The following is a 17,500-nucleotide window of genomic DNA, read 5'->3' as shown; positions in this document are numbered from 1 at the left end:
GTGAGGGAGGTTCTGGACTCAGGGGGGCTGTCCTTCGTGCTTCCTAATGTCACTGACGGAGGCAGGGTGGAGGAGGCGGGGGAGGGGGATTCTGTATCTGCAAAGGAGAGGGGAACGAACATAAAGACACACATAAACTGGCAAGAGAGACACGACAAAAAAAAGACTCTGGGCGGTTCTGTTACCGTCCTGCCGGGCTTATCAGGAGCGTGGTTATCTACCTTTCACACACACACACACACACACACGCACACACACACACGCACACACACACACACACACACACACAGGTGATGGTGTAGAGCATGACAAGAGACGAGCGAGGAAGAGGAGGTGGGGGATATTACAAAATAATAAAATAAATTAAAAACCTTTTCCAGTTACAAACAATGACAATTTTAATGTCTCACCAGACTCTTGTTTGAATGTATTTATATATATATATATATATAAAAATACATATATATATATATGTATTTGTTCCATTAGTTTTATTATTATTACTTTATTTATTACTTGACTTTTTGAAGCTGTGTTTCTGGTAGACTATAAAATGACACTTTAAGCTCCTTCAGGCGGACGTCTCCTTTGACCTCGTTTCTTTGTCCCTCTTTGAAACCTCTCCACGCTTCATGTTCAGAGTGAGATATCAAGTGTCCTTCAGAGCCACATGTGATGCGGGAAGCGTCCAGCAGACACAGAGAGCGTGCCGAGGGAACTCCGAGTCCTTTATCTAATAACCGAGAGGCTCATTAGTCACAGTGGCATCAGAGGGCGGAACATTTACTCCAGACCCTCCCGCTGTTACAGCCCTCCAACGACCGTAAAGAATAATGTGAGGGAACGAGCTCCGACTAAAGATTCAGATAAGATGGACTTTATTAATCCCCGTGGGGAAAAGATTTCTCTACATTTGACCCATCCTGTGTTAGGAGCAGTGTGCTGCCATTTTGAACGGCGCCCGGGGAGCAGTGTGGGGAACGGTGCCTTGCTCAGGGACACCTCGGTAGCACTTGGTCTTTCCGGGACTTGAACTGGTGACCTTCCTGTTGCCAAGCCGAGTCCCTATCGACTTTGCCACCATAGCTCCAATCATCCATCAGAGCTGAAGGCGTTCCTCTTTCACGCTGCACAGCAAATCAATGAGGGGGGGAGCCACACACACACACACACACACACACACACACACACACACACACACACACACACACACACACACACACACACACACACACACACACACACACACACACACACACACACACACACACACACACACACACACACACACACACACACACACACACACACACACACACACACACACACACACACACACACACACACACACACACACACACACACACACACACACACACACACACACACCATCGCCTTGTTTGGATCAAATACAACCAGACAATCAGTTATTTAAAGGTCCCGTGTCACGGACATCTCTACTGATCATAGTTCCAGTGCTGAGGTCTGAATAGATTCACATTGTTCAATGTTCTCACATTCTCAAACAGCATCTCTGTGTAGTCTGTGTGTTCACTCTCTGTCCCACACAAACTGGGTGGGACTTTCGGAAACAGTTCTAAATTGGTTTGAATCCTACTTAAAGGACAGAAACAACTTTGTTTCTATCGGTAAATACACATCTGAGTTGACAAATATGACATGTGGGGTTCCTCAAGGCTCCATCTTGGGGCCTCTTCTCTTTAACGTCTACATGCTACCACTGGCTCAGATAATGAAGAACAACTAAATAAGTTACCATAGCTATGCAGATGACACACACATCTACGTAACCATTTCACCAGGAGACTATTCTCCAGTTCAAACACTGAGTAAGTGCATTGAACAAATCAATGACTGGATGTGTCAGAACTTTCTCCAATTCAACAAAGATAAAACTGAGGTAATGGTTTTTGGAGCCAAGGCAGAACGTATAAAAGTGAGCGCTGAGCTTCAGTCTGCAATGTTCAAACCAACAGATAAAGCCAGGAATCTAGGTGTAGTCATGGACTCTGACCTGAGTTTCAACAGTCACATTAAAACAGTTACTAAATCAGCCCAGAGATGGAGTACTCGAGTCCTGGACTCGGACTCGAGTCGGACTTGAGTGCCGATTTTCGGGACTCGTGACTTGACTCGGACTCGCGCACTGATTGACGCGACTTGGACTCGTGAATTCTCGCACAGGATGACTTGGACTCGGACTCGGACTCGTGAATTCCCCCCCCCCACGATGACTCGGACTCGACTCGTACATTGACGCTCCGACTTGGACTTGGACTCGAGCACATTTTCTCTGGAGTCTGATGTCCTCTATCCTGTATGGCGAGTTCACGTACTGGGCCCCGCTGTTCCAGTCTAGAGATGTCTACAGACACACCCCGCATCGTGCTGTATGCTTTCACACATTCTGCTTCCACATTGGAAAAGAGCAAAATGCTCGTTATGTGGAAACAATATAGAAGAGAAGGCTCCGTAACTCATTACTCTAAGGATCGAGTTCAGACATGGAGGCTGTCTTGAACACTATCATCAGAGTAACGTGATCTGATCAATAAATAAAGATTCAGCCGATAACGAAAGCACATACTTAACATGCAGAATGACGTCATTTTGCATGCTAAGTAGCCATGTGCTTTCTGGGGCTAAATCTTTATGGTAAACTGATTTAACCCGTAAAAGTTCCTTCAAAATAAGAGTCCCGATCTTATTACTATCAAAATAAAAGTGCAAAACGAAAACTTTACCATAGGAAAATATTGGCATACAAATATAATCACTTCTCTAAAAGGTAACTCATTTTAAATATAGTTTATTTATATATAATAATAATATGAATATTAGAAATAAGCTTTATATTTGTATAGCACCTATTACAAGAATTGTATCCAAACTCGCTTCACAGCAGTTCAATAGACAGGATAACAGCAATGTAGAGGAGCAGCTACATTTCAAAACATATATCCACGAAGATTAATACATGAAGACTTGTGACTCGGACTTGACTTGGACTCTTCTTAAGTGACTCGGAATTGACTTGGACTCGAACACAGGTAATGATGACTCGACTTGGACACTCCTTGGGTGACTCGGACTTGGACTCGGACTCGAAGAGTGGTGACTCGAGGGTGACTTGGACTCGTGAATTGGTGACTTGACTACAACACTGAATCAGCCTACTATCACCTAAAGAACATATCTAGGATTAAAAGACTAATGTCACAGCAGGATCTGGAGACACGTGTCCATGCTTTTATCTTCAGTAGACTGGACTACTGCAAAGGTGTCTTCACAGGTCTCACTAAAACATCTATTAGGAAGCTGCAGCTGATTCAGAACGCTGCTGCTCGAGTCCTCACTAACACTAAGAAAGTGGATCACATCACTCCTGTTCTGAAGTCTTCACACTGGCTTCCTGTGTGTCAAAGAATAGATTTCTAAATACTGCTGCTGGTTTATAAAGCACTGAATGGTTTAGGCCCAAAATACATTTCTGACCTCCTGCTAAATGATGAACCATCCAGATCTCTCAGGTCTTCAGGGACTGGTCAGCTTCCTGTCCCCAGAGACAGATCTCTCAGGTCTTCAGGGACTGGTCAGCTTCCTGTCCCCAGAGACAGATCTCTCAGGTCTTCAGGGACTGGTCAGCTTCCTGTCCCCAGAGTCAGATCTCTCAGGTCTTCAGGGACTGGTCAGCTTCCTGTCCCCAGAGACAGATCTCTCAGGTCTTCAGGGACTGGTCAGCTTCCTGTCCCCAGAGTCAGATCTCTCAGGTCTTCAGGGACTGGTCAGCTTCCTGTCCCCAGAGACAGATCTCTCAGGTCTTCAGGGACTGGTCAGCTTTCTGTCCCCAGAGACAGATCTCTCAGGTCTTCAGGGACTGGTCAGCTTCCTGTCCCCAGAGTCAGATCTCTCAGGTCTTCAGGGACTGGTCAGCTTCCTGTCCCCAGAGACAGATCTCTCAGGTCTTCAGGGACTGGTCAGCTTCCTGTCCCCAGAGTCAGATCTCTCAGGTCTTCAGGGACTGGTCAGCTTTCTGTCCCCAGAGACAGATCTCTCAGGTCTTCAGGGACTGGTCAGCTTCCTGTCCCCAGAGACAGATCTCTCAGGTCTTCAGGGACTGGTCAGCTTCCTGTCCCCAGAGACAGATCTCTCAGGTCTTCAGGGACTGGTCAGCTTTCTGTCCCCAGAGACAGAACTAAACATGGAGAAGCAGCGTTCAGTTATTCTGCTCCAAACATCTGGAACAAACTCCCAGAAACCTGCAGGTCCGCTGCAACTCTGACTACTTTCAAATCCAGCAAGAAGACTTTTCTTTTTGTCGCTGCTTTTAATTGAACTATTCACATCTTAAACTGCACTGTAACTTTTATCCATGTACTTTTTCTTTTAATGTTTATTTTATTAGCTTTTCTTTTTTAATGCTTAATGTCTTTCATTTTTTTTTTTGTAAAGCACTTTGAATTGCCTTGCGTTGAAAAGTGCTCTATAAATACACTTGCCTTGCCTTGCCTTGCTTGTGTGTGTGTGTGTGTGTGTGTGTGTGTGTGTGTGTGTGGCTGTGTGTGTGGCTGTGTGTGTGTGTGTGTGTGTGTGTGTGTGTGTGTGTGTGTGTGTGTGTGTGTGTGTGTGTGTGTGTGTGTGTGTGTGTGTGTGTGTGTGTGTGTGTGTGTGTGTGTGTGTGTGTGTGTGGCTGTGTGTGTGTGTGTATGTGTCTGGCTGTGTGTGTGTGTGTGTGTGTGTGTGTGTGTGTGTGTGTGTGTGGTGTGTGTGTGTATGTGTCTGGCTGTGTGTGTGTGTGTGTGTGTGTGTGTGTGTGTGTGTGTGTGTGTGTTTGTGTATAGGCTGTGTGTGTGTGTGTGTGTGTGTGTGTGTGTGTGTGTGTGTGTGTGTGTGTGTGTGTGTGTGGTGTGTGTGTGTGTGGTGTGTGTGTGTGTGTGTGTGTGTGTGTGTGTGTGTGTGTGTGGTGTGTGTGTGTGTGTGTATGTGTCTGGGGCTGTGTGTGTGTGTATGTGTCTGGCTTTGTGTGTGTGTGTGTGTGTGGTGTGTGTGTGTGTGTGTGTGTTTATAGGCTGTGTGTGTGTGTGTGGCTGTGTGGCTGTGTGGCTGTGTGTGTGTGTGTGGCTGTGTGGGTGTGTGTGTGTATGTGTCTGGCTTTGTGTGTGTGTGTGTGTGTGTGTGTGTGTGTGTGTGTGTGTTTATAGGCTGTGTGTGTGTGTGTGGCTGTGTGGCTGTGTGGCTGTGTGTGTGTGTGTGGCTGTGTGGCTGTGTGTGTGTGTGTGTGTGTGTGTGTGTGTGGTGTGTGTGTGTGTGTGTGTGTGTGTGTGTGTGTGTGTGTGTGTGTGTGTGTGTGTGTGTGTGTGTGTGTGTGTGTGTGTGTGTGGCCTGCTGAGCATATTGCATAATGATCTCCTGTCATGTTTCAGGGGCACGAGTTTCCTCTGCTGCCCCTGAGGAAACGTTCAGATGAATAATTAAGTGCAGATTTTGTGAAGTCCATTAAAACATAAGCTAATTGTCGCCGCTCTAAAGATGAACGATGTGTTGGAGGACGGCGTGTGGCAGTTTGAAGGAGATGTGTTGTGACATTCAGCGTTTGGGTTCATGAGAGAGCTGTCACACACTCTGAAGCATTAGGGGGGAAGTTACTCAGCAGATCTACTCAAGTACTTTAGTACAATTCTGAGGTACTTTACATTTGATGCTACTGTGTACTTTTCCTCCACTACATGTATTTAATACCTTTAGTTACTTCACATATCTGGATGAATGATGTGAAATCTAATCAAGTGTTGAATCAGACTTTAGTTCCACCTGGAGTAAATCCACCAGCTACCCTGCAGTCTGCAAAGTACTTCAGACTAGCTGCACCTCCACCAGCTACCCTGCAGTCTACAAAGTACTTCAGACTAGCTGCACCTTCACCAGCTACCCTGCAGTCTACAAAGTACTTCAGACTAGCTGCACCTCCACCAGCTACCCTGCAGTCTACAAAGTACTTCAGACTAGCTGCACCTCCACCAGCTACCCTGCAGTCTACAAAGTACTTCAGACTAGCTGCACCTCCACCAGCTACCCTGCAGTCTACAAAGTACTTCAGACTAGCTGCACCTTCACCAGCTACCCTGCAGTCTACAAAGTACTTCAGACTAGCTGCACCTCCACCAGCTACCCTGCAGTCTACAAAGTACTTCAGACTAGCTGCACCTCCACCAGCTACCCTGCAGTCTACAAAGTACTTCAGACTAGCTGCACCTTCACCAGCTACCCTGCAGTCTACAAAGTACTTCAGACTAGCTGCACCTTCACCAGCTACCCTGCAGTCTACAAAGTACTTCAGACTAGCTGCACCTCCACCAGCTACCCTGCAGTCTACAAAGTACTTCAGACTAGCTGCACCTTCACCAGCTACCCTGCAGTCTACAAAGTACTTCAGACTAGCTGCACCTCCACCAGCTACCCTGCAGTCTACAAAGTACTTCAGACTAGCTGCACCTTCACCAGCTACCCTGCAGTCTACAAAGTACTTCAGACTAGCTGCACCTTCACCAGCTACCCTGCAGTCTACAAAGTACTTCAGACTAGCTGCACCTCCACCAGCTACCCTGCAGTCTACAAAGTACTTCAGACTAGCTGCACCTTCACCAGCTACCCTGCAGTCTACAAAGTACTTCAGACTAGCTGCACCTTCACCAGCTACCCTGCAGTCTACAAAGTACTTCAGACTAGCTGCACCTCCACCAGCTTTGAGAACACTTTCATGATCAATCATTATAAAACATATCATATATATTATTCTGAAATGGACCAATCTGCACAACGACTACTTTCACTGTCTTTCACTATATTTAGATGAGAATACTTTCTACTTTCACTTGAGGAACATTTTGAATGAGGACTTTTACTGTGACAGAGTATTCCTACACTCTGGTACTTCTACTTTTACTCAAGTACAAGGTCTGAGTACTTCTACTTTTACTCAAGTACAAGATCTGAGTACTTCTACTTTTACTCAAGTATAAGATCTGAGTACTTCTACTTTGACTCAAGTAGACGATCTGAGTACTTCTACTTTGACTCAAGTAGACGATCTGAGTACTTCTACTTTGAATCAAGAACAAGATCTGAGTACTTCTACTTTTACTCAAGTTCAAGACCTGAGTACTTCTACTTTTACTCAAGTTCAAGACCTGAGTACTTCTACTTTTACTCAAGTACAAGACCTGAGTACTTCTACTTTTACTCAAGTACAAGACCTGAGTACTTCTACTTTTACTCAAGAACAAGACCTGAGTACTTCTACTTTTATTTGTGTACAAGACCTGAGTACTTCTACTTTTACTCAAGTACAAGACCTGAGTACTTCTACTTTTACTAAAGCACAAGATCTGAGTACTTCTACTTTTACTCGAGTACAAGATCTGAGTACCTCTGCTTTTACTCAAGATCTGAGTACTTCTACTTTTACTCAAGAACAAGATCTGAGTACTTCTACTTTTACCAAAGATGAAATAGTACTATTCACACAGAAAATAGTTTGTAAGTAAACTCTTAATCTGAAGTGAATGTTAGAGAACAGCGTACAGTCCTGTGTGCTTTGGTGAAATCCTACTTTGAACCGGATGAAAACAAAGTGATATATTAATGCTAACGAGTAATGCTAACGAGTAATGCTAACGAGTAATGCTAACGAGTAATGCTAATGCATAATGCTAATGCGTAATGCTAATGAGTAATGCTAATGAGTAATGCTAATTAGTAATGCTAACGAGTAATGCTAATGAGTAATGCTAACGAGTAATGCTAACGAGTAATGCTAGCGAGTAATGCTAATGCATAATGCTAATGCGTAATGCTAATGAGTAATGCTAATGAGTAATGCTAACGAGTAATGCTAACGCGTAATGCTAATGAGTAATGCTAACGAGTAATGCTAATGAGTAATGCTAATGAGTAATGCTAACGGTCAACTGTTATATTTCCCATGTCCTTCAACAATAGCTACTCTAAAGGGGATGAAACCGTATAAGTCAGGGTTTGATCAAGTTCTCTGTGAGGCGTTCTTAGTAGATTGTCAGAAAAGAGTCCCGTCACAAAGTGCATTAAAAAGAGACAATGAAAAAGGACATACAAACCCTAAATGCTTTTGATCCACTGGCGTCACAATGAGATCAAAACAGTAGAATTGGGCCAGAAGAGAGCCTGCCACTCAAGCTTCTGCAGCAGGATACCAAACGCTTGATCTCAAGTGGATCTGAGAGCAGCTCGGAGTCGGGATCCGAAACAAGCCTTTGTGTTTCATTTGCAATCAGCAGGTGTGAGTACTGTATTCCTCTCTCTCAGAACAGAGCAGCAGATTTCAGCCATCAGCCAATCAGAGCCGAGGCAATAATCACATGTGTGTCTGTGTGTGGCTGTGTGTGTGGCTGTGTGTTGTGTGTGTGTGTGTGTGTGTGTGTGGGGTGATGTGTGTGGATGTGTGTGTGAGTGAGTGAGTGTGTGTGTGTGTGTGTGGGTGTGTGTGTGTGTGTGTGTGTGTGTGTGTGTGTGTGTGTGGTGTGTGTGTGTGTGTGTGTGTGGATGTGTGTGTGTGTGTTGTGTGTGTGTGTGGTGTGTGTGTGTGTGTGTGTGTGTGTGGGTGATGTGTGTGTGTGTGGTGTTGTGGATGTGTGTGTGGATATAGTGTGTGTGTGTGTGTGTGTGTGGGTGGGTGTGTGTGTATAGGATGTGTGTGTGTGTATAGGATGTGTGTGTGTGTGTGTGGTGTGTGGTGTGTGGATGTGAGTGTGTGAGTGATGTGTGGTGTGTGTGTGTGTGGTGTGTGTGTGTGTGGATGTGGTGTGGTGGTGGTTGTGTGAGAGTGTGTGTGTGGTGTGTGGTGTGTGTGGTGTATGGGTTTTGTGGGTGTGTGTGTGTGGTGTTGTGTGTGTGTGTGTGTGTGTGGGGTGTGGTGTGTGTGTGTGTGTGTGGTGTGTGTGTGTGTGTGTGTGTGTGTGCGTGTGTGGGTGTGTGTGTGTATAGGCTGTGTGTGTGTGTGTGTGTGTGTGTGTGTGTGTGTGTGTGTGTGTGTGTGTGTGTGTGTGTGTGTGTGGCTGTGTGTGTGTGTGTGTGTGTGTGGTGTGTGTGTGTGTATAGGCTGTGTGTGTGTGTAACTTGTTTTTGCAGCAGCATTTCTTCCAGTGTACGACAAAACTGGGACGAGGAAATAACCGGTGTTGACATGTAATGAGGCGGGTTGGTGAGATGGATGGAATTAAAAAAAGTATGTAGTCAGAGATAACTAGATAACTAAATCTCAGCTAAAGACTATGAGAGCAACACATGCGTCACTTCCGGGCGAAAAGTATGGCTCCGCCCACTTTTGGGGGAAAACGACGCTGTCAGTTGAACGGCGGTCGATACACATTCTGAAGTTTTTGCCACTCCGATCAGAAATGTTTGAAAACCGTGGATCTTCAAAGAGCCCGGTCACGACGGCCAGTCAGGCAAACAGTTAAACATTAAGCCATTGGAAACCGACGATCGGGCTCGATATGTGGTTCAATATAGCAGCAGGCGATCGATGTCCACAGATGAGAGTAACATCTACTTTACGGCCCCGCCCACTTTTGGGGGAAACCAACGCTGTCATAGAGCTCTTCTGTTACCGTCCTTTCTTCTTAGAGGAAGTCCAGAAACACGTAATCCTGGATTAGTATTAATGTTTGAGGATCGATAAACGACCCGGCAGCTTGTTGACGTGTTAAAACTATTATGTTCCGCCTCGCGTGCGTTGAAGCTTGTCGGCGGGCGTGTCTGAAACTCGACCAACAACCAATCACATGAATCCCCCTGCCCCGGACACACAAGCTGCGGTTTGATTGGCTAGAGCTTGTACTGGCATACGATTCGATTGGCTGACGGCGAGGCTTCAAAAGTTGAACATTGCTCAACTTTTGAAGCGAGCCACGCCAGCAAAGCTCCGCGTCGCTTCCCACAATGCAGTTCGGCGAAAAGTGATGTCACCACATTCAAAGTGAACGGGCAGAAGCGCTGAAGCTTCAACGCACGCCGCCGTGTGGACGGGCCGTAACAGCTGGCGAAGTTACAGCCTCGCCTACTGATTTTAATGTAACCGCATATCGAGCCCGATCGTCGGTTTCCAATGATTGAATGTAATCGTCTGGACATCGTGACCGGGCTCTTTGACGATGAGAGAATCCACGGTTTTCAAACATTTCTGATCGGAGTGGCAAAAACTTCAGAATTCGTATCGACCGCCGTTCAAGTGACAGCGTTGTTTCCCCCCAAAAGTGGGCGGGGCTGTAATTTCCGCCCGGAAGTGGCGCATGTGTTACTCCCATCGACACTAGTTGAACGTAATATTTTGACATTTGTGTGTGCTTTTGGGAACACTTTAGATCAGGGGTGTCAAACTCAAGGCCCGGGGGCCAAATCCGGCCCGCGACTTAATTTAATGCGGCCCCACAAGAGCTCTTAAAGAATATTATACGTTTATTATACGGTTACATGCCGATTTACAGAAGCCCGTTGCCCAAAAACTCCATATCCCACAATGCATCTCAAATATGAATTTAGTTCAGAATTTGACTTTTTTCTCAGAATTTGACTTTTTTGCTTCAAAATTTCATTTTTCTTTACATTTCCAGAATTTGATTTTTTTTTTTTTTTAAAGACATTTTGTGACATCAGCACTGAAGAGACTTCCAATTATTTGCCCTAGACTTCTGCTTTCAGGTGTAGTTAATTATGAAGTTATTACCCTATCCCATAATAACTTCTGCAGAGGCAATAATGTAATAGTATACATTATTTTATATATATTAAATATTTATATATGTATTTTTATATAGTCTTAAAGTTACAACCGGCCCTTTGAGTGCAACCATAATGCTGATGTGGCCCGCGATGAAATTGAGTTTGACACGGCTGCTTTAGATTAAGGTACACACATTCACCGTCAACCAGTAGTTCATTAACATATTAGAGTCGAACTACCAGCTTATTGGTTATGAACAAGACTTCACTTCAAAACATATTCTGAGTTAGAGTTTTGACACAATTAACACTCATAGTTTCACGTCTTGTTACATAAGAATAGACCATATTGGTTTGGTGTTATGAGAGGATGCCTTATTACGCCCTGATCGAGCACATTAAGACCAAAGCTCACGCACAACAACGTCCTTACTTCCAATAGATACGCACTAATCAGAAGGTTATTGAACTAATGGCCTGTACTTGTAGAATAAGGCATTAATACGTGTTTTATAATGACTAATAAAGAGCCAATATGCTGCTAATATGCATGTTAATTAACAACTAGTTGGTGGTGAATACGTGTACCTCAGTGTTTCTCAAACTGTTTCATACCAAGGACCACCTAACTCCACAAATATCCAAAAACACATCGCTTTTTACAAATCGCCTGAAAATGGTACAAACACGTGGCAACATGTGTGACGAAGGTGTTGCGCTGGGCTATATCATGGAATCGAAAGTGAAACTTAAGCTCGCTCAATTGCGGAGATATTCCCGCGAGAGTGCGAAAAACTTCAATAAATGTATTTCTTTCAAATGTGAAATGTTACCAATATGCTCACGGACCACTAGGGGGCGCTCACGGACCGCTCATGGTCCGCGGACCACACTTTGAGAAGCACTGGTTACCGTGTTTTTATATGTTTCTAGTTATTGTGCTTTTTATCTTATTTTTAAATATAGTTTTTTTATTTTACTCCCATTGTGTTATTTTGATATTGTATGTATTCGCTGTGAGAGGATATCTCAGGTTCAGGTTCAGGTTATTTATTTGTACCCGTAGGTAGATTCTGTTTGCAGAGAAAAATACAAGGGTTCCATCCTGACACAAACAACAGACGCATCTCTAATAAAGGACTAGTATAAGTACACCCCGCTCAACCACATCTCAAAAATATTTAAAAAACATTTTAAGAAGGAAAACACTAGTACAAACATGGACATTCAAAATTCACAATTCAAAATGAATAAATAAATAAAATATCTGCAAAGAAAGCAGAATAAAGGAGGCTTATCCAAAAGAAGAAATGCTCCGTTTAACATCCTCCGAAAAGTGAATCTGTGTCGGCTGCCTTGGAGATAAGATTATCTTTCAGTTCAGAAACGTTGGATATCAACGTGGAAGATTAGTTCAGACTGTTCTCAGTTCTGCCTCTGAGAGAGAATCAGAAAGGTTTCTTCCTCTTTTATAACTAGACCTGCCACTCTAACATTCAGATAAGCTCTCATATGCTATCCGTCCAAGTGAAGTACCTACAGTTCCCTCTGGGGTGTTCTTCAGTGGAGGAAACGTGATGAATGAACCTCCAGTGGAGAAAGTGTTTTAAATATACCTGAGAAGTGCCCTGACAGTGGAAACGCATAATGACTTGATCCCCAGATTGCTTTTGTAAGTCCAGAGTGGAGAACACATGATCAATGAACCTCCCGAGTGCCACAGTGGAGAAACCCTGATAACTCCACCTACGAAGTTCCTCCCAGTGGAGTAATGTTAAAAATATACCTTAAAAGTGCCGTGACAAGCGAAAACATGATGACTTTACCTACGGGGTGCCTTCCAGAGGAGAAAGCGTGATACGTGTTCCATCAGATTGGAAAAACAGCTAGAACTGTAACTCCAGGTGGCCCTTACGGTGGAGCGAGTGTTATACACACACCTTAACGGCCCGTCCACACTACAGCGTCTACAGCGTCGACAGCTCCAATCTGCCCATTCACTTTCAACGGGGTGACGTCACGTTGCCTCGCTTTTTCGCCGAACTGAATTGTGGGTAGCAGAGCGGTCCGTCTCAGCCGGAGTAGCCAGCGCCAGCCAATCAAATCCCGTTTCCCAAAATCTGACAGCTGAAGCCGTAGCCAATCAAACCGCGTCTAAGCTGGGAGAGATATCCCGCCGTTCATTTCTATATTTCAAAAAAAGTCCGAGGAGAAACTAACTATCGCCGTAGCAACCACCCGGTTTGTATGACCAGCCCCTCTTCACCTCCCGGGATACAAACCGGAGGAACCAGCATGGAGGGAGGTGGCAGAGACAGTGGGTTACTGGTAGGTTTCCTGTTTGGGGAGTTTATATAAATATATATATATATATATATTGCTCGCATAAAATCCCCGGGGTTTTTGCTTTGTATGTCGGGGGCGGGAGATTCATGTGATTGGTTGTTGGTCGTGTTGCTTGAATAAAATCCCCAAGCTCCAGACACGCCCAGCTCCAAGCTATTTTTGAAGCTGTAGTGTGGACGCTCCGTGTGAGTGACTTTCCAGTGGACAAACATGATGACTGGACCGACCAAGTGCCCTTGACCTTCCAGGATGCCACGGTGGAGAGGGCGTGATACATGTACCTCCTCCTCCTCCTCCTCCTCCTCCTCCTCCTCCTCCTCCTCCAGCAAGAGGAAGTTCATGCAGGAACTCGATAAACGTGAAGGTGCGTGTGGCCCAAAGGTGAGTGGAGGAGACGACGTGACTCAGTTCGGACAGACCTTGATGTTTACACTTTCAAAGCGTAGGTTGTGCAGAGACTCCCTTGATGATACATTAGGATTACAAATCGGGAGTGAGAGCTGCTGAATTTCCTCCCGTCGGATGTGATATAAAAACAAATCGATTATTTTTGTGGTTGTAAACTCAAGTGGATGAAACTACATTTATTAGTGCTTTCATGTCAATTCGGCGAACATATGATACATTAAATGATCGTTTGTTTGAGCCTGTCTGCATTTCCTGATGAGAAAACAAACCGATGCTTTTTGTAGTTGTAGTACACCAACGTGGATTAAACGTGTGTTTTTTTACCACAATGTTGGGAAATTAATGGATAAAATGCACGGATTATTATTATTATTCCTACTCCGATCGGGACACTAGGTCCACCGTTTCCCCGCAGCGAGGCTCCCCCCGTTGACAGTTTACGTGGGCTGGGTGCAGTGGCGGACTGGCCATCGGGACGAATCCCGATGGGCCGGTACCGAAGTGGGCCGGTCGGATAAGTAACTAGCACATCCCCCATAGGCGGCGCGTGAGGCTCAGGTTTGAGAAGGCTAAATAACTTCTTTTACCTGACGCTGCCCGCCTCCGGCGTCTATAGAAAAGAGATCCACTCAGTGTGCGGAGTTTAAATCTCTCAAGTCATATTACAGGATAAAGGAAATACAGTTTAAACTGCCGTATGCAGAGAAGACGCCGACGTGTCGCACTTATCATTCATATTACATCATCAATCAGATCATCGATCATATAATATCATAATATATCATATATTTCCTGATCTGAGTCAGCTTCTCCAGCCTCATCTGGCCGTGCAACACTCAGTGTCACAGACTGGATGCAGAAGTATTATTTAACACATTATGTTGACGAAACACTCGAGACAAATGTAATTAAAGTCAGATCGTGTCTTAGACGTGAACGCGCTCTCAGCTGGAGAGAGAAACCCTGGCTTGATTTACCGAGTTGATAACCAGCGTCGTCGGACCGCTTAGCGAGATCTCGTTTGTTAGTTTGTTGTTGTTAGTTAGTTTGTTACTCAAACATATCCAGGGTCTGTTGAACTGGCTTCGTAGTACAGGGCACAGGTGGCGAGCAGCGCTAATGTCAAAGACACAGACATTATACATTATATTTGTATGTTACCAGGATGCAGTGACACAAATATTTACATATTTACATTTACTATCTACAGCACCCTGACACCCCCACTCCCCCCGTTGACAGCTTACTAGCGGTACCGAAGTGGGCCGGTCGAGAGTCCCGGGGTGATTTGTAGTCCCATTCCACCACTGGCTCCATGACCGTATGATCGCCCATATTGACGCACCTCATTCCTAAACTTCTAACAGATACAACATAAACCGATCCTTCAGCCTCACATGAGCTCTCAGACACGTTCAACATTAACCTGTCATCGCTGTCTGAGCTTGCTGCTGTGTGCGCCGTCGTGCGTTTACATCTGACTGTATATATATAAAGGTTTACATGCAGATGCTGGGATCCTGACGGTGCAGCTGGAGCGCTGTGCCCGCAATGACTCACCATCATTTGGCGGGACTTGAAGAATCCGCGAGAAGATCCAGAAAATGGTCGACATTGAAGGATTAATGGTTATCAAAGTACAAATATCCAAAATCAGTTCAGTAACGGTTTTCAAGGGGACAAAATGTACTCAAATTGATGGGTTTGGATGATGGGGGAAAACCGTGTCACAGGCTCTTTAAGATGACACATCATCTATCTGAAATGTTTCTAGGAACTGAGTTTTCTTTTAGCTCCATCCTGCTTTAACCCGCCCGTTGTGTTCGGGTCGAATCTGACCGATTCACGACTTTCATCAATCAGAACTTTTTAGTTTTACATTCGATTGCATTCAGGCTTCATGATGTCCTTCACAGGAGACATTTGAACATATAAAATGGCTGATCACCACTTTCATTGAGTTTTGGATGATTTACTCAACTTTGTAACACACACACACACACACACACACACACACACACACACACACACACACACACACACACACACACACACACACACACACACACACACACACACACACACACACACACACACACACACACACACACACACACACACACACACACACACACACACACACACACACACACACACACACACACACACACACACACACACACACACACACACACAGAACAATTTGACACATTTCCCGCTCTTTTGTGCCCCTCCCCCCACATGGATCACACCTGGCACACCAATACATGTTCAGTGTCTGTTCTCTGTATATCTACTGCAGTTCTTCACGTGTACCCGTACTCTGACACAACATGTACAGTCTGAAAGCTTGTTAAATGAAATGTGGTGAAGATTAAGATTAAGATGGACTTTTATTAATTCTGTGTTAGGAGCAGTGGGCTGCCATTTTGAACAGCGCCCGGGGAGCAGTGTGGGGAACGGTGCCTTGCTCAGGGACACCTCGGTAGCACTTGGTCTTGCCGGGACTTGAACTGGTGACCTTCCAGTTGCCAAGCCGAGTCCCTATCGACTTCGCCACCACCAAATGGTTTTTGTGTTAATGTAATAGCAGTTAAAACAGGACCGGTCACTTTTGACCGCGAACACCAAGTAAGGGGGACACCATCAGCAGATTGAAGACCTGTGGATATTAGGCAACATTGCTGGATCTGTCTAGTTTTCAAATCAATTTGATGGATAGATAACCTTTATTGTCATTAAACACAAATATACAGTGAGATTTTGTCGTGCAATTGTAGATTTTTGTAAACAATTTGGGGAGGTTTGCCAGAGATAACTAATACGCTTAGTTTCATTTAAAGGTGGGGTAGGTAAGTTTCAGAAACCGGCTCGAGATACACTTGTTGTTATATTCCATGGAATGCTCTTAACATCCCGATAGCGATGAATATCTGAAGTGCTTTGACAACAATCCATTAAAAAATGTCATCTGTAGAAGCCGTAATACTGTAAAAAGTACAATCAGCCGATTGGATGGCCTACCTGCCTGTCAGCCTTCCATCGGGGCACACACTGATCTCGTGCCCTCATTGGTCATGTGCGCGTGCGTGTGTGTTGGGGGAGGGGCTCTGTGAGGAAGTGGCAGATTTTCTCCGGTTGTGTATTTTCAAATTCTAGCGATCTCGAGCCGGTTTCTCAAACTTACCTACCCCGCCTTTAACAGAAGGGTTGTATTCTCAAAAGATGTTGACATAAATAATCAAAATGGCAGAAGTCATTTGTGCAATTCTGCTTTTAAAAAGACAAAAACAAGAAATATGGAACTATTGGACAGTCTGTACTTCACACAAGTCGAGTTATATCCAGTCAAGACTGCAGTTTACTCCACAGAATACAAAATACTCCTGCAGTGATATTAAAACGGGCGCAGTGCAGTTTATAGCAGATATCTGACAGCAGCCATGAGGGGAAATCTGACAGGACTGCAACTCTCAAAATCCAAAGCATCTAAGAAGTAAAACATGATTGCGGAGTTTTAACGTCCTCAAAACACCGCAGATCAAGACGATTGTAAAATAAGTTGGGACGAACAAATTCAATCAAGTTTAAGAGCGCTTGCTTTAATATTACATTTCATCTTGACTGGAAATATAACTGAACTTTTGTGCAGAACAGACTGTCCAAATCTTCTCAGACATTCACGTCTCCATGGTTTCTAGTTTTTGTGCAGAATTGCACAAATTACTTTTTTTCTATTTATGTCAACATTTTTTGAGAATACAACCATTCATTAATTCAACGCAGACATGTCTATCTATCTATCTCTCCACCGACCGACCTACCTACCTACCTACCTATCTACCTACCTACCGACCGACCGACCGACCGACCGACCGACCTACCTACCTACATACCTACAGACCGACCGACCGACCTACCGACCGACCGACCTACCTACCGACCGACCGACCTACCGACCGATCTACCT

The 17,500-nt window shown here is 44.7% G+C and overlaps 1 protein-coding gene across 1 annotated transcript in view; it reads right to left on the bottom strand.

Annotated features, from left to right (window-relative positions):
• LOC117440787 (seizure 6-like protein) overlaps window positions 1-13,463 on the bottom strand; it is a gene marked incomplete at its 3' end in the record, with an annotated part of 20,829 nt that extends 7,366 nt beyond the window's left edge. The window contains exons 1-2 of the mRNA XM_034077023.2: window positions 13,364-13,463; window positions 1-97 (exon numbers count right to left, since the gene is read on the bottom strand). The exon at window positions 1-97 is cut by the window's left edge and continues 422 nt beyond it. Of these exons, the coding sequence (XP_033932914.2) occupies window positions 1-97; window positions 13,364-13,463 (197 nt within the window). The remainder of the gene's footprint in view (window positions 98-13,363) is intronic.
• Between the last annotated feature and the right edge of the window lie 4,037 nt (window positions 13,464-17,500).

The sequence above is a fragment of the Pseudochaenichthys georgianus genome, unplaced genomic scaffold (genome assembly GCF_902827115.2).
Source record: "Pseudochaenichthys georgianus unplaced genomic scaffold, fPseGeo1.2 scaffold_1204_arrow_ctg1, whole genome shotgun sequence".
Taxonomy (NCBI): Eukaryota; Metazoa; Chordata; class Actinopteri; order Perciformes; family Channichthyidae; genus Pseudochaenichthys; species Pseudochaenichthys georgianus.
This window is presented reverse-complemented; position numbering and strand designations above follow the sequence as displayed.